General features: G+C 35.0%; 3 protein-coding genes and 1 long non-coding RNA gene across 4 annotated transcripts; 2 read left to right on the top strand and 2 right to left on the bottom strand.

Annotated features, from left to right (window-relative positions):
* Positions 1 to 3,204: 3,204 nt before the first annotated feature.
* Positions 3,205 to 4,210, top strand: LOC118054464 (glutaredoxin-C1). The gene has a single exon (XM_035066060.2). The coding sequence runs from the start codon at positions 3,484 to 3,486 to the stop codon at positions 3,862 to 3,864; it is 381 nt and encodes a 126-aa protein (XP_034921951.1). The 5' UTR covers positions 3,205 to 3,483; the 3' UTR covers positions 3,865 to 4,210.
* Positions 4,211 to 6,350: 2,140 nt separating this feature from the next.
* LOC118054466 (uncharacterized) lies at positions 6,351 to 6,898 on the bottom strand. The gene is made up of 2 exons (XR_004688523.1): positions 6,781 to 6,898; positions 6,351 to 6,623 (listed from the first exon to the last, which is right to left on the bottom strand). It is a non-coding gene; the product is annotated as an uncharacterized lncRNA (long non-coding RNA).
* A 139-nt stretch (positions 6,899 to 7,037) lies between these two features.
* On the top strand, positions 7,038 to 8,352 carry LOC118054465 (uncharacterized). Its single transcript, XM_035066061.2, has 2 exons — positions 7,038 to 7,359; positions 7,454 to 8,352. The coding sequence occupies exons 1-2, from the start codon at positions 7,179 to 7,181 to the stop codon at positions 8,206 to 8,208; spliced, it is 936 nt and encodes a 311-aa protein (XP_034921952.1). The 5' UTR covers positions 7,038 to 7,178; the 3' UTR covers positions 8,209 to 8,352.
* A 1,847-nt stretch (positions 8,353 to 10,199) lies between these two features.
* LOC118054563 (protein MICRORCHIDIA 7-like) lies at positions 10,200 to 17,256 on the bottom strand. The gene is given in 19 exon segments (XM_073408371.1): positions 10,200 to 10,500; positions 10,598 to 10,741; positions 11,494 to 11,560; positions 11,660 to 11,778; positions 11,857 to 12,217; positions 12,306 to 12,417; positions 12,521 to 12,572; positions 13,074 to 13,169; positions 13,245 to 13,406; positions 14,067 to 14,168; positions 14,281 to 14,379; positions 15,071 to 15,199; positions 15,575 to 15,650; positions 15,838 to 15,922; positions 16,006 to 16,098; positions 16,421 to 16,499; positions 16,577 to 16,611; positions 16,709 to 16,783; positions 17,083 to 17,256. Coding segments are annotated over 19 exon segments (2,109 nt in total). The 5' UTR covers positions 17,210 to 17,256; the 3' UTR covers positions 10,200 to 10,404.
* Between the last annotated feature and the right edge of the window lie 471 nt (positions 17,257 to 17,727).

A 17,727-nucleotide genomic window follows, 5' to 3' on the forward strand; every position in this document is an offset into this window, starting at 1 on the left:
CGGGGTTAATCACGCCTGGCATGCCCATGTCCTTCAGACATTAAAGGTGAACTACACTTGGAAAGGATGTTTTGTTGCATGCTTAAATATTACCGTGAGCTAAGAAAAACCAGAGAATAAATGGCAGTACATGACTGCATGTAATAAGCTAAAAAGGTGATTAGCTAGCTAGATTTCGGAACGTCAAGAATCCTGATCTTTCGCCGGTAGTCAGCACAACCGTACCCAGCAGCAGCGCCGACTGAGCAAGCCTGTGATGCAGGCCACGCCTTCCCTTTTTTTTTTTTTTTCTTTTTTCTTTTTCTTTCTTTTGTTTGGTTTCATAGACTTCGTTTATGGATAGCACCTGTTGTTTTGTCATTTTTTGTCTCTGCTTTAGGAGAACATACGGACAGAGGAATAAAACTAGCAGTAGACAGTAGCGTAATTGTTCCCTTCCCTTCCCTTCCCTTCCCTACCCCTTTGGATCTCTTTCCCTCCATTACGGTTGCTTACATGCTCTTGCAGTTTTTCATCCATGGAGTGAGCCCAAGGTACGAATTTAGAGATGCATATAATTTTCTCCTCCGAGAGGCTGGAGTTGAGGTGTACTGTAAAGTGGAAATAACTTTTATAGGTATGATTTTTGTATATTTTATGTACAGGGTCAACTTTCAGGTTCTGATTGCATTTAATATTAATTGTGTGTTGTAATAAAAAGGTTTGATTTTTGTCAAGGGGTTTGTAAATTTTCTGAGGAAAAAGAAAAAAGAAAAAAGAATGTTGAATATTAATACTGCTTTGTAGTAATTTTTTACAACCATGATAGATAATAAAGTCCTGTCATTTATTTGATTTTTTAAAATTCATACTCTAGGCCAGTAATTTAAAATTAAAAATAAAATTAGGTTGATATCTTAAAATTTTTATAATGCTTCACGAGTAACTAGCAGTATCATATATACAAAGAGGGAAGAGAATATAAAACCTTGATCCATAAAAAATAATAAAAATATCTACTTGTAAAACTTTTCTTTTCAAAATATATCTATTATTTTCTTTAAAGTAAACCTAGTAAATAACTAATAGTGTATCACTAGTTATTGGTTAAGCATCATAAAATTTATACTAATATCTAGAAAATTTATTAATTGTTTTGAATATTATTTTTAAAATAATTTGGAAATAAAATTCACATCACTTTATACATAAATTAATCCAAAAAATTTAACCTTAACTCTTGAAAAAACAAATCTATTATCAAATTAATACTCATCCTCCACGTCTCCTAAATAATCCAACGTGCCAATTTTTAGAGTAGAAACATGGCTAATTAGAAAACTTTATATTTAAATTTTTAACCTCGAGCTGTGCTGTATAGCTGGAATGATGTGGCCTGAATGAGCACACAATAGAACGATGACCGAGTTGATAATTTAATTAATGCAGCTTCATTAATTCTGTCACATTAATTATTAGTTATAATTATCTTTTCCGGCTACGATATATATAACTGGTAACTGCAAATAATTTTAATGATCAGCCAGCTAGTCAATTAATTGCGGGAGGAGTGCTTATCATTTTAATGCTCGGACAAAAACAGTAAGGCAGTTCTTGCTGACAGATATATAAATTTTATTTAATTGAAAACGAGTATAATATTTTCTGAATAATATTGGTGAAAAATGAAAATTGTAATTGTAAAACCGAAGTAATACACACACACACACACACACACACATCTTAACGGTTGAGGCATCTCTTTGCTTTTTATAGTGAGACTAAAATCTATCAAATTATATTTTTTAAATAGATATGTATAAGTAAACTAGTACATTTGCTGAAAATTTAATTTACTCCATGACCTCATTTCTAGTATTTCAATACTGGATGATAATGTAAGATCAAACCCACTTATCACTCGAATTAAGGCTCCAAAACTAAATTAAATTGATGTTTTTTTTTTGGCGCCGTTGATCGTTGTTAGCAGCATTAATTAGCTAATTGCAAAGTTAATAACATTGTAAAATAAATAAATAAATAAGGGAGTATATTTCTTCTTCTTACTATTCTTTCGGTTTTGTGAGGGTCCAGAGAGGGTACATTATATAGATGATATTTATGAGCACGTCGAGCACGCTTAATTTTCCACCTCTTGCAGTGACTTTTCATAATGGCATCTCTATTATTTTTCAACCTTTACGTCAAAAGAGTGGTTTCACACGTTAAGGATCTCCCTAATGGCTTTTCATTTCCTGCTATTTTTGGTGATTTGCTCGCGACAAAATTGAACGAAATCGATTACAAGATATGTAGTAACAGCACTTTCCAAGAAGAAGATGATGTCGACGAGCAAAATAAAAGTAAAAGGAAGAAGTTGACGCCAATTCAAGCTTAATATATAGACATAATACAACACAAAATGGATTATGTGCCCAAGGTTTATATAATATATACATTGTCCACCACAACAACAAAAATTAGGTCACTAAGGCAACGCTAGGTGGGAGAAACAAAACAAAGCAAAGCAACAATACAGAAACATGTCCATATATGTCAGCGTAATATCTAGACAAAGATTTCAAAGGACCAAAAGGCAAAAGCTATCAAATCTTGCGATTCCTCATTTAGTAGTTTTTTGGCCAAGGCTATGGCACGTACTGGCTTTTGTTTCCAAGAACCGCATGCCCTTGAACTTCTCAAAACGGACCAGTATAAGTCAATTCACAAAGCCAGAAAAGGATGATCATGGTGGCACTGCATGCAATATTAGTATTTTTGTTTTTTTTATTCCAATCCAAATAAATGAAGACCTGGCGTTTGGCTTAAAAGCGCGAAACCTTGACGTCACAGAAACAAACCTTTTAATCTCGTGATCCGACAACAAGGACAGAGGCAGCCGTTTACTCTATACAACTCTCCTTCAGGCTTTGGCTTGTCTAATGTTTTTAAAGCCTTGCCTGTTAAGTTGTCTCTCGATGCCTGAGTAGATGTCACCTTTTTAATCTTTTTTATTCTTTCTTTAAGAGAAAAGGAACGGTAAAACCTGTTCACTCTATCCCCTCTACAGTAGACAAAGAATTCAATAGCCGCCTTCTGAACCTGCCAAGTGCCACCTTTGCTTCCACCCAAAGCTAAAATCCCTTCCATGAGTGCCCACGTAATGTCCTCTTGATACAGATAAATAACGATCCTTTTTAAAGAAAAAACCACGAGATTTTCTTCTCAATAAATGTTAATTTCAAGTCAATTCTCCCGTTGATCAAAACGAAATCTTCACATCAAGCAAAAACCACAAATATCTTCTAAGTTCTAAGCACTTGTTGAGACAACAAAAGACAAACTCCTTGATATTACAGCCATACCCCTCCATGAGGCCCCCCAATATAAACCTCACCACCACCACCAACAATTCTATTCAGTTGTTTCACTCCCGCACACTTACATCTCCTTCAGTTTCTTCGTTCTGTTGTTTCTGCTCCGGGATAGCGTGTAAATTACAAGATGCAATATCATCAGGCTGAGTCATGGGGTTACCACGTGCCAGTGAGGACCTGCATGGCATCAGACCCCTTGGAGAAGGTTGCGAGGCTGGCATCGGAGAGTGCTGTTGTGGTATTTAGTATCAGTAGCTGTTGCATGTGTCATGCCTTGAAGAGACTCTTTTGTGGGATGGGTGTGAACCCAACCGTTTATGAGCTCGACCATGACCCGAGAGGGGAAGAGATTGAGAAGGCATTAACGAGGCTGCTCGGGAATTCAGCTTCTGTGCCTGTTGTGTTCATTGGAGGGAAGTTAATTGGTGCCATGGAACGAGTCATGGCTTCCCATATCAGTGGAACTCTCGTGCCCCTCCTCAAGGAAGCTGGAGCACTCTGGCTTTGACTTTGATCTTCAGCAAAGTTAACATCACAAACTGGGTCCTGAACATGGAAATTATCATTACAAGGAAAAAAGAGGAGATTAGTTTATTTTAAATTTTTAATTAACCTTTTCTTTTCAATTTTCTATGACGTACATTAGCTAGTTGTCTTAGTTGCAGCTCTCCAGTCTAAGAATATTATAATCATCAAAGCTTATATTGTGATGCTTTTCTAACTATGTTATGGAATGGAATGGATGTTCAATGAAGAAATTAATGTAATTGACCACTCACTCTTCTTTGTATGAAGAGTGTCCTTTTCTTTCCTTTCTTGTACGTGGTCATCAAGATTATCAGCCACGTAATCCATTCGAGCTATGATTTCTCCGTTGACTTTGACCAGATTCAGAATTTGCTTTATGCCACGTCAGAACCACCAAATTCAAAATTAAAGAAATACAATTTAGTTTTGAACGATAAATGAGCCGGATGGATGCCATGATGACTCTGGACTCATCCATGTATTTTTTTTAAAATAAAAAATATATTATTTTAATTTTAATATATTTTTAAATAAAAAAATACCCCAACGATATTGATTTTGATTTTGTGTATTGTAGAGTACCAGATTAATAAAAAAGAAAAATTATCCAACTTATTCATTTTTTTCACTTTATTTTTATTTTTTTAGAAATTATAACTCACATTTTAGATCAATACAATTTTTAAATTTCAATGAAACAACTAAACTATTCTCATATATAATATCACTTCAATAACCTATAATATTACATGTCAATTCATCATATTTCACAAAATTATTTTCCTCTCCCATCCCAAAACCACGACTTCTTTTCTTTTTCTAAATCAATTCAATTTTTTTTTATTAGTATATGCCAAATCTATTATTGAGAATCCAAGGCATATATCCTCCATACTCACCAATTTTGAAGATCTGGGACTTTTGACAGGAATTTTGACATGAATTTTGACATTGTTTCTGATGAACTTTAACTCTCTTGAGCAATTAACAATACAAGGCCCTTAAGCATTCAACTTCTATAAGCAATTGTTTTCTTGCTTTCTTAAAGCGTCGGCCCGTGACTGTTTGGTACTGTAAAGTATATTTTAGAAATATGTTTGTATTAAAAAAATATTAAATTGATATTTTTTTTAGTGTTTTTTTTAATGATTTTAATGTATTTATATTAAAAATAAAAAATAAAAAATAAAAACTTATTTTAATATATTTAAAAAGAAACACTCATGAAGACAGAAACAAAGTTGAAACATGTCTAATGGATTAAAATTAATTTTTCTTTCTGATTAGGACATAAAGAAACAAAGTTGAAACTGTGTCGCGGATTAAAATTATTTTTTCTTTCTGTGTCATGGATTAGGACATGAAGGTTTCTGATTGACTTGGAGGTCAGTTTTAGTCTTTCAATGAACTTTACTTCAATGGAGAGCTTGATGTGTCCAGTGGCATATACTTCAATGGAGGACTAGATGTGTCCAGTGGCATAAAGGGGTATTTATGTATTTATGTTGTTTTGGTGAAAAAATACACATATTTAGAGTAAAGGTTTAGTATCAATTGTTTTTTCAAATGTTTTTTATTTTTAAAAAATTATTTTTAATATTAATATATTAAAATATCTGTAAATACTAAAAAATTTAATTTAAAGTAAACAAAAATAAAAATATTTTAATTCTTTTTAAAAATGGTTTTGAAATGCAAAAACAAACGAGCTTTTAAGTGCTATTTGAAACACAGTTGCAACCATTATTTAATGAAAATTTATATTTTTATATTTTTAAATTATTTTGATGTGTTGGTATGAAAAATATATTTTTAAAAATAAAAAATATTATTTTAATATATTTATAAATAAAAACTACTTTAAAATTTTAAAAATAACTGTTGAGATAGTTGTAAACACAGTGGAGTATTTTACAATCCTAGCTGAGGTGTCTACCGTTGATATGTGAGAGGAAACACCATGTCTTTTTTTTTTTTTTTTCACCATGTCTTGTAACTTTTAGTGATGGGTTCCTATAAATTCCCATATTGCAAATAAAGTATTTGATGATAAACCTAAAAGAAATCACGTCCGCCAGTCATCGATCATGTCCATCAACATCACCAAGCAGAGCACTAATATCATCTCCGTCCAAGGCTCCTTTCGAGATCTCATCTATTGGGACCACACCACAAGTCATCTCCATTCGTTGGTTTATGTCTAACGTGCTGCTATTTTGATTTGTTGAATTTGATGACCAGATTTTGACGACGAGAAAAAGGATGCAGGTAAGGTGATTAGTTTTTTTTTAAAAAAAATTAATAGAAAAATTATAATATTTAATATAAGAGTTTTTTAGTTATTAATTAGAATAAAATGATAGACATGTAAATAATCTAAACTTTCTTGTCATCTTTTTTCTTTGCTTGGATATAAAGTGTTAAATAAATTTAAAAATTGTTTTGACTCAAAATATAAACTATAACTTTTAAAATAACAAATTCATTTCATAGATGGAAAAAAACAAAGTGCATTTAATACTTCTAATGAGTAATGATAATAAGTACAAAGTAACCTTCACCACGGGAAAACCTTGGCTGCAAACTTGAAGATTGCAAAGAATCTTGGGGTCCAGACGAGGCACTAGCAGCCAGTCGATCTGGTTATTAGAATTTTTCATCCTCATCTAAACTCTTCCTGGGTCCAAAGAGCACACTTTCTCATCTGTTGAAGAGAGGAGCTCAAGCTGGGTTTTGACTCTTGCATGTAAAAACAAACAGTTTGGTCATTGAATAGTGCACGACGAGGAAATTGCACGGTGAGTGTCGTCTATTAGTCGGAAACTTGCAGAAAACGCAGACACAAACGCAAAGTGAAAGGAAAAACAATAATGGGTCGGAGAGCAAAGCCACATACTTCATGCAAAACATAAAAAATTTAGGACACTCCCTTCGGCGCTGCCCTTTCATACCTTGGACTGCCTGATAGTGATCTGTTCCGATCTGGGAAATAATAGAGCCTCCAAATCAGTGGCCACAACCTGCCAATCTGCTACAGAGTTGTGAACATGGAGTAAATCTTTTTTCTACATAATCTGCCAAAAGAGCTCTTCACATGTCTTTGTTTGTAGTGAATAGATAAAGCATTTTAGCTATCCTATTACAGTTGGTCCTAACACCAATCTACTCACGGGCTCATTATATGCAGACATAGTATATTTTTCTAGATCTATAGAATAATTCTACATTATATGCTCTTCATAGAGGAGTACTAACTAGAGATGCTTTTTGTGGAAGCTTCTTCCCGCTTCTCCCATGTCCGCTCCCATGGCTCCAATCATTATTCATGCTCTTCTAGCAACTTTGTTTGCTCTCCCGCTTTCTCTCATTGCTCAGCCAGCAAACAATCCAACCTCCCGAATCATTATTGTTGGTGTAGTCTACTGTGATACCTGCTCAACCAACACTTTCTCCAGATACAGCTGCTTCTTGCCAGGTAATTTAATAACTCTTAATATAACAAACCCTTCAATTTCAGGCTGCGAAAATTTCTGAAATCTTTTCATTGCCAATCATATTGGACTGATTAGGTGCGGATGTTCACATTCAATGTATATTCCAAGCAATCTCACCAAAAACTACAGAGAAGATTATGTTCTCTGCTAACAGAACAACAGATAGATATGGAATATATAAAGTGACAGTGCCCGAGGTTGATGGTGTTGATTGTGCGGAGGGATCGACAATTGAATTAGTATGCCAGGCAAGTTTAATACGGAGCTCATATCCAGCCTGCAACGTTCCTGGTTTAAAGATGTCAACAGACGAGATATCAGTCAAGTCAAAGCAGAACAATCTCTGTATTTACAGCATGAATGCTTTGACTTACAGACCTTCCAAAAAAAATGCTACCTTGTGTGGGAAACACAAAGAAGAGTTACAGATTTCTTTCAACTCTTCAAAGTTTTTTCTCCCTGACTCCCCACCCTATGGGTTCCCATGGCATACCTTGCCTAAAATGTCACCATCACCCTTCCCTCCATTGCCACCATTTCCATCTCCATCCTTCCCTCCATTACCTACGCCATCTCAGCCTTTTCCTCCCTTGCCATCTCCTCGCCCACCTTCTTTGCCCTTTCCATTTCCACCCCTCCCACCTACCCCATCTCTATTCCATCCAGCACCTCCACCAGCATTTAATCTAGGAAATCCAGGGACATGGATACCGAATACCCCTTCATTAGCACCTCCACCACCACCTGAATTTAATCTAAGAGATCCCAGAACTTGGATACCATACATCCCTCCATCCCCACCCAATAACCCTCAGAACCAAAATCCATGATATTCTGCTCCAGTTATCTCCAAATTCATGTTTCATATGTTATATTTCATAATTATATGAAGCTTCTATGTATGATGAAAAACAGATTAGTATAGGAATACAATGTAATCCATTAATCCCTTAATGATATAATTAAAGCTACCATTGACTTTCTGTAAATAAATCATCGCATAAATAAACGCTACTACCCATCCATCCACCCACCTGCATGCAAAGCAAGAGCACACACACACACACACACCCGAGCACTCACAAGTTTATGCTTAAATGTACGGACACGCATGCTTGCAAAAAGCCAAAATTCAGTCAGCTGCCATTCCTCTGCTCCAAGTGAAATAAGGAACAAAATGCAAGCATAATTAAGACAGTGTTACAAGGAAAAATAAGATTCCCAAGACATAGATGTAATTTCAAATTTCAATCAATGCTGCATGTTGGAATTATCAAATTCCTGGGTGATGAGGTTTATAATAAAGCCCTTACTGAAGATGTGGCTTCTAACAAGGTTGAGATGGTGGGTTGCTAGGCTGCGGTGGCCCTGCAAAACAAAGAAAGTTCTTTAGCGAAGTTGAAGATCCTTCGATACTTAAGAAGCTAGTAAAAATAAAGGAGTTAAAAGGCTTAAAAAATGTGTGATGAGTGTTTAAAAGCTAAAGGGAAGAAAATATGGTTGTTGAAGATGAAAAAAAAATCCCTTACCAGGGAATCATGGACTATAGACAGGAGCAAGGAAGTCAATCCACTTGCCAGCTATGATTTTAAATTATTTAGGAACAAAGAGCCCAGAAAATCAGGTAGTCATGGACTGTGCATGTTGTACTAGATTTTTATTTTGTAGGATCAGACATTTGTTTTTAATGTAAGAAAAAAAATATATAGACATTAAAGTGAAAAAAATATAGACATTAACGTGAAAAAATTTAATTTGATGTGATATATTTAATTTGATGGATTCAAAAATAATTTAAATAACCAATATAAACTTAATTTGATTCCAAATAAATATTTGAGATGAGATTTTTTTAATATAAATATTAAGATAAAAATATTGAATCAATTTGGATTAACTCAAGTTAACTTTATAATCCACATGTCAGGTCATGAGACTATAATCATCTCGTAGAAGATGAATTAAAACAAATTATGAACTTTAATTTTTAGTAAACTAAATGTTAAATGATGAAATTGAAACAAAATTTAATTAAAAAAAATCAATTATGTGTGTGATTTGTTATTTTTCAATTTATTCTTTAGCGTTTGATTTCTTGGGATTGAGTTCCATAGTTTTTCAATGTATGATATTTCTAGTCTAATAACTCAAGTTTCAGATTTGAAAAATTAACGTGAGTTGACATCTTTTTTTGTTTATTTTATTTTCTGATTTCATTATTCATTATTATTTTTAAAAAACAAATTTTAGCTTTTTAGTTTTCTTTGATTTATTTTTATATTATGTTTTCCTGATCTCATGACTCGGAATGCAAGTTTGATAGGTTAATCCTAGTTGACTCGTCTTTCATTGTCATATTAAATAGCTATCATTCTAATTCGAGTTGACTCACACCGGGTTTTTATCTATTTTTTTACTCAATTTTATTATTTTATATTCAATTGATTGAAAAACAAATAATATTATTATGTTAATCTAGCCAATGCAAGTAAGAAATCAAGTTTTGCAAACAAAAAAGTCATCAAGATTTTGAGGAGTCCATTGGTTAATAAAAAGTAAAGGATCCATCAACCACTAAATCATTTCAATAAAGTGGAACAAAAGACTGCAATGGCCATGTAGCTGGATCGCTAATGCCATCAAATCGAAATAATATGCAAATCAATGAACCCCACCGCCCACCCCCTCTTGTTGTGTTAAAGCATACAGAGAACAATGGCAGAACAAAACAAAACATGACACTATTAGATGTAAAATCACAACAACTTAGTAATCATACATAACGTTATGTTAGAGAAGAAACATATACGAGGCACCTCAACAAAGTAAGGGGCTTGAATCTTTATACAGACATTTACAATAAACCCAAAATTAAAGCAGCAGAAATTAAATTAATTTTAAATTAAAAAGAAACTAAAACATCTTCAGGTTTTACTATACCTCCAAAACACAAAACACTGTAATTGACAAGATCATCTCCAGGTTATGAATTTTGCATACTAACGAAGTCCAAGAATATTGCTTAATTAGTAGCAGTTCTTTTCAATTTTGCAGCTTAGGAGCTCCTTGGCTTCTAGCTGTCTCACCCTCTCTCTTAGATCCTCGATAGCTTGGGATCCATCCTGCAGCAAACCATAAAGAGAAAAGGGTCTTGTAAGAATCATGAAATAGTGTTATGGTAATCAAGCTACTAGAATGAATTAAACTCCTCATCCAAACCTTAATCTTCTTCATTAGTTCATCCTCTCGTTCGGTCTGCCTGGTCCTTTCTTCCTGTATCATAACTACAAGACACTCAAACTCTTTCTCCAACAGTTCTGTTTTCTTTCTTTCTGCCTCAAGCTCATTTGTTCTCTCTTGAAGCTGAACGAAATAGATAGATAAATTGAAAAGGGGAACATCGAATAGATCCATGGTGTGGAAATCAAATCAAACTAATTATTTTTGTCTTTAATTTTTCTTCTGTTCTTTTTCAATGCACGTTCTCTTTTAATTTCATATAATCTTCCAAGTTTCAATAATGAAAAGCTAAGAATACGATATTTTTTTTTACTCATCTCAATCAATATTCAACATCTTTTAAATTAAACTGTTAGTGGCATAAAATTCTGATCAAGATCTGAAACTCCACGAAGTCAAAGTTCTGAAAATGGAAACTTACAAAGTATTGTTGCTATGAAAATTCCCATGCACGTTGAGAATGCTTGAATGAGAAATTGGGGATATTAAAAGAAAACCAAGATGTTTTGACTGATAATTAAGCAAAAAAGTGAGGAAAACTAAAGAGAGTAATCGTTTTAAAACAGATGTGAATAATTGAATACTTGTCTACACTTTTGAATTACTTTCATTCCTTGGATATACAATTCGTTCTTACTTCTTTCAACTGTGTTCTTGTCTAAGCTTTACTTGGAAAAATGTGAAACAAGAAGTGGATTTCTATGACCATGTTCGTCTTTTAACTCCTATTTGAATTGGTAAACCTTAGTTAAGCATGAAATTGAAGAAACCATGACACAGTAAAATTTTGATTTCACTGTTTCAAAGCAACGTACCCTGACAAATTAACAAGCGCAGCATAATTTGAATTTATTAGTTAAGTTAGGAGCATATACCTGGCTTTCAAGTTTCCGGCACTTGTCCCTTTCATATTGCAGAAGATGATTCTCAGTCCCACAGATTCTATTCAACATGCAAATAACAAGAAACAGAGTATTTAGAAGTCGTGTATATGGCACAACCAAAATCTGAACAAAATGGAGGCTCTGTTTCCAGACGAACCTTGATTCACGATCCTCTGCTTTTGAGTTGGATAAAGACTTCACGTTGCCATTGGTGGTAATTTGGCCATTCTCGCTGATGACAATAGGCTGCAAGTTGACATAGACATCAAAAAAAAAAAAAAAAAAACGTTATTACATAAATTTTTATGCAAAAAAGCTTGGGTAAAAATAAAAATAAGCATGTGGAGAATTTACCTTTGGATATGAAGGAGAGGTTAAGAGGTAGGTGCTTTTATGTTTGATGGGGTCGTGCAGAGATTCCCTGGAAGCGAAGGGTGCATTATGTCTAACACCTTCGCTTGCATCACTGACATCTGATATTTTGCAGGAATTCAATCCGTTTTTCATTCTGGACTGTCGACTTTCAGAGCCGTGTCCGTTCTGATAAATTGCATTATCATGCGAGGATCTTTTATTTCCACCAGTAAAGCACTGTCCGTTCTGACTCGTTCGGGCAGAGTGTATGTCTTTATTGCATGCTGATTGTATTGTGTCTGAAGAAAGGTTCTTAGACTGCCTCCTCACAGCATAGCCAATCTTATGGCAATTTGTCCTCCTAAATGCCAACAAAAAAAAGTTTTTGAAAATTCAAATGTCAATCACTTGGAAATATCTGAAAGCGAAGCAAGTGAAGAAGTGCAAACCAATAAGTCTTTTGCAGATTAATCAATTTTGCCTCTAATCTTGAAAGCACACTTGTGCGCTCAAAACCTTGTTTATCATGAGCAGGCTCAACAAAATTTGCTTCCAATACACCTGTTCCAACAAAAAAGCAAACCCGGAGAGACGGAGATTTAGCTATATACTCGTTGATGGAATGCAGTTTACTCTTAAGTACTTCGCAAGACTAAGAAAATACCTATTACCCCACGACCATCACTTCCAGCAGCATTCCACACCCTCCAAAAAGGCTGAAGAACACGAGTTTGGATAAAATATGACAGTTAGAATGATTACAGATTCCTAGAAACAATTATGATACAAGCACTTGAAATGAATAATTTTGTTCTGTATGCTTGTGCTGGCAATACGGTGAGGATGCAAGGAAAAGGACAACCAATCAGAAAGGAGCTCGTAATCGCAAGATTAGCATAAAAATTACTATTCCTGGATTTTATTCCATGCAAATCGTAGCTAAATCTTGTGGAAGCCTAGTTCAAGATATCGTGTAAGAAAACAAGAGCGATTATCTTAATGCTTCAAGCTCGCATAGTCGCTCAGCAATGCAATTCTTTTCTCTATAAATAGCAGGTCAAGTATATATCCAACAGGAGCAGGAATGGATTCTTTTTCATCCGCAGCATATAAAAAGCATAGTGTTATTGCAATGCTGCATTAAGACTTTGGTCTTTCCAACTTGATTGCCAGATTCAATCAAGTGGAAAATGATATGTAATGCGCAGAAATATAACCTTGATAAGTCGATTCTTGTGATAAACATTAAATCCCTGAACGTCAATATGATTGCCAGCATCCTTCACAAACCCAATTTTCCCGGTTGCAGCCATCTGCCAAAACAAAAACCGGGTCACTGGAGGGAAACCAACAAAAACCGAAGAAATCGAGGAGTTTGTTAACGTTACATTCTTATTCTCTTGAACTCTCTCTGGAACATTCACAGGCTTGTATGAAATATCCTGCTCTAGCATCATATCCTTCACTAGGTCATGGTGTTCCACTTCTTTCCCGCGCAGGATAATTCTGAAGCTTGGTGGAAGTTCTAGGTAGAGAATTGATGCATAACTCTAGAAATGGAAAGAAACGAAAGAGCATAGTCAGCAACAATTATAGAAATACATAAAAAGATTTTTTCAAAGTAGAGCTAAGTTATGTTTTTCTTTCTGTGTTTCAACGATAAAAACTAGACAAAAAGAGATAACTAGCCATAGCATGAACTTCCAAGCGAAAACGGATGACTGAAAAATAGGCATGTGCCCCAGTCACCTCAATCCAAGTCCACAAACAACATAACCTACTAATTTGATCCAAGAAAGATATACAGATCCCCTCCCACCCATATATAATGCAATTATATATTGCAGGCAGGCAGATGACGAATCATGAAAAGATCATGTTCACGTATCACTTATTGTAGCTTAAGTTGCTTCTAACCCTAATTATCTTGCACTTGAACCCAGGTTTTCTTGGGTGGATCCATTCTTGAACAAATTGGTCATGGAAAATCATACTTCAAATTATTTCTTCAACGGAAATCACACAGAATGTTTGGTGGAAACCAATTAAACAGTGGCAAGAAGGCTTTATTTTAAAGATACAGTTCTAACATCTGAATAACACAATCAAGCAAGAAAATCTAAGTAAATAAATAGAAACAGAAAAATGTCTACGAACAAGGAGATCCAAATAACATTTTAAATTTAAGTAATTAAAGACATTGTACGTACTCTTAATGAGTGTTGATAAGTTAAAAAATGTCCGGAGTTGGGATATTTTGCTGCCTTTACTACGTTATTAACATCTCGATTGTCTCCTCTAATTTGAATGTCCTGTGATTTCCAATTGCCACCAAAAAATATCACATCAGAAACCACTTTCAGATCTGGGTTAATTCCAGATGGGGAAAATGTTGACCAGAAAGTAACTATGCTGAAGGCATACATGTGCATCGGTGTAGAAATCCAATTCCAGATGCCCATCTTCTTCCTCTCAAAGATTGTAGATGATGATACGTGTTCCTTGATCTTTCAGGAAGTTAAACTACAACATAACATAGCATGCGATTATAGAATGGAATACAATGAAATAGGAAAGTAACTTCTAGTATGTTTGCACTTGCAACTGGTTGTGCAATGATGCCTTGCCAGTGAGGAGATTTAAATTGATCATTTATATCAGGACGACGATGACTAAGGAAGCTAAATGATCCGTGTAGATCATCGAAGGACGCTGAATTATTTGCGAATGAAATGAAATGCAGTTCAAGGAAACCATAGTAGGGAAATCAGCAAGCAAGGACTATAAGATAGAATTTTAAGACCAATATATATCTCTAACCTCTATTTTCCCAAGCATTGGCATGGTATTAATTTGAAAGATCTTCTCAGGTCCTAACCTGAGAAATTCCTAGGGGGCATACACTCCAGCTTTTGGAAAATACTTAAGCTTTTTTGTCCTGTCTCACGAATTCTGGATGGAATATCTCAAATGCAATATAATACGTTAATGTGCATGAAAAAAAGTCCACAATCTGTCTCTATTTTGGAAACTACATATAATGATTGGTCCTTTTCCCCTTTAATCTTCTTCCCTTTTCAAATAAATTCATTCATATTTGTGAGAATGAAAAGAGCAAGTGAATGAAAAGGAGCATTGAATGGAGAAATATGACATCGTCTCCATCAAGCCTTAGACGGGTACAAACAAGAGAAGGATTTAACATGAAACTTACCTGCTGTAGAAGTTCTTCCTCACTTGCAAATGGCGACCACTGCGATATGGTTTTTAAATTCATATCCCAGTCATTTGAAGAAGAGCGTATTTTCTTGTTCCAGCCACGTCCTCCTTTCTCAAAGTCAATCTTGAAATTTCAACACGAAAATGTTAATTTTTTTCAGTAGTAGAGTATGACAAATTAATCGTAAACCATGCAAGACAAAAACTATATCCAAAACAAAATGTCCAGTGGAAATTTTAATTATGGTTAGACACTAAAGGATAACATTGGCTGTCCATTACTTTTTCTCAATCTCTTATATCTCCTATCTGAATAACATTCCATCATTTCTTCACCACACAGATCTTTCCCTACTTTCATTCTTTTTAATTGATCAAAAGAGAATTCCAAGAGTGTTGACTGTTGACCAACAATTTACTGAATTCCTCAAATAACAAACTTCTCCAATTGTATAATCATCTCATATCTGGTTCAAGCATCAAAGCATCAAGGTCTTACCATTGGAACCACTATATCTTCCTTTCCAGTGGCTGTTAAAAATGTGTAGGACAGCAGTCCGATACTTTGTGTTACACTACAAAGAAAGAAAATTGCATTATCGGTCGCTGAATGGCCCATGATCGATATACAGAGTGAAAAATTTTGTTTCTGTTCGAGGTGAAAATTGACATTAACAAGCCAGAATTGTTATATCGGAACATCAAGCAAGCATGTAAATGATCGAAATGAACGCTTTGGCCAGATGGGAGTTGTGAAAAAACCTTTTTCCATTCTCCCCCCGACAGCGAGAAAACACAATCACATCTGCCCCAAGTCTCATTGTACTAGTTTTGAAGCCATTTCCATCTGAATAATATAAAACAAAAGTTTGATTAAATGGCATATTCCAGAGTTTCAGTAAGAGCTTATTATTTGATTAAATGGCTTACATTGACCAATAGTATTAGCCATTTTGCTTTTGGTAGAGTATCCAAGAGACATGCATGCCCGCATCCTGTCAGGAGTCATCCCACCACCGTTATCTGTAATCAACATAAGCAAAGATTGGAAACCAGTCACACAATAAATAGGCATGTGTACTATTCCCTCATTAATTCATCGCACAACGAGAAGCCCTTTCTTGTGTGCTCTGGAATCTGTACAAAATACTCAATTGAACTTCAATTTTTTTCTTTTTCACTTGAAGGGTCTTGAGTAGTTGAGCTTCTTAACAGGAATAACTCTTTTATTTCAGAAATTCTTAGGGGGATTTGCATCCAAATTCATTACCACTTGGTATGCACCAAGCCCGTCAAATACAGAAGTGACAAGATATCAGCACAGAACAATTATAGAGATAACTACCTTCAACTAGCAGCATCTTAGAGAAATCTTTGCTGTTATTCAGAACATCTATGCTTACACAAGTAGCGCCATGACCAACCTAAACAAAATCGCCAGCAGTCAAGAAAAAGAAACGAAAAGAAATTTTCGTTGAAACTATGCAAGAGCAACGAATACCTCATCTACAGCATTGTCTAGGAGTTCAGCGAAAGCTGCAAATAAGAACCCAGATGAATAAAACTCACCTATTCGAGTTAAGCAAACATATATACACATAGATATTAGTACAATTCAACGACCACTAATTACCTCCCAGTGCCCATTTATGGCTGGTTGCGTTTGAATGCAAGAACTTGGGGTGCACCCTGACATGATCCATGCCAACTATACGGATATCAATACATTGATTAGAAAATATAGCAGTACAAAATGCATATTCCTTAATTTTGTGGCCTCTATAAAATGGACGTAAAGGAAGTGACTTTCCAATGCCAACGAATTATGAAAGAACTCAAAAAACAAACTAAAAAGGGCATTGCATGCCCAGTACTGTTCTTGTAAACAGGAATTAAGTAGCTATTACAAACAATAACACAACTAGAATGACATGCTGACAAATATTGCAAACAAAACAGGAAAAACTATAAGCCACAAATTAATTAGAGTAGCATGGACTATAGAACCACCTGAATGATCAGCAGATGAGTCAGCAACGCTGCCTCCCTCATAATCCCCTGCTTTCCAAAACTGCTTACAACCACGTACAACCGGAACAGCAGCCACTTGATTATCATTGTTATTGTTGTTCATGTTGTTGTTACCAACACCGACATGCCCTTCTTGATGATCTTTGTATGTTAATGGTGGGGGTGCCGTTCTAAGAGGAACAGGAGCAAGACACCCACGATCAGGCACAGCGAAACCTAAATCTCTCTCTTGTTTCGGTTTCTTCTTCAAAAAGCTATGACCATTACCGTCACAATCATTCAAGGAGTTACTGCTCCGTTTAGCAGCGGTACTCCTAACTTGTTGTTCAAGAAAGGAATTGTTGACGTCCATATTGTCAAGACTATCAGAATGAAGGCTTGAAGTACTCCCACCACTAGAAAACTCAAATAACTTGATGTAACAATATTGGGGTTGTTAATGCAGTCTTGTCTTGATGGAGTCGCAGCACTGTGTGGTCAAACAAGGTTCAAGAATTTCTTTCTTGATACTTGAAACCAAGTTATATGACTTTGAGAGTACTTTTTGTTGGTTTTTAGTGTTTTGTCAAGATGAATCCGAGAGGAATTGTAGGAGAGGGAGTTCGGGAGGGAGAGAAACTT

Source organism: Populus alba, chromosome 3, assembly GCF_005239225.2.
Source record: "Populus alba chromosome 3, ASM523922v2, whole genome shotgun sequence".
Classification (NCBI taxonomy): Eukaryota; Viridiplantae; Streptophyta; class Magnoliopsida; order Malpighiales; family Salicaceae; genus Populus; species Populus alba.

Coding starts and splice junctions, on each gene's coding strand:
- LOC118054464 (XM_035066060.2), top strand. CDS start 3,484: ATGCAATATCATCAGGCTGAGTCATGGGGTTACCACGTGCCAGTGAGG.
- LOC118054465 (XM_035066061.2), top strand. CDS start 7,179: ATGTCCGCTCCCATGGCTCCAATCATTATTCATGCTCTTCTAGCAACT. Junction 7,360..7,453: donor ATACAGCTGCTTCTTGCCAG/GTAATTTAATAA, acceptor TGGACTGATTAG/GTGCGGATGTTCACATTCAA.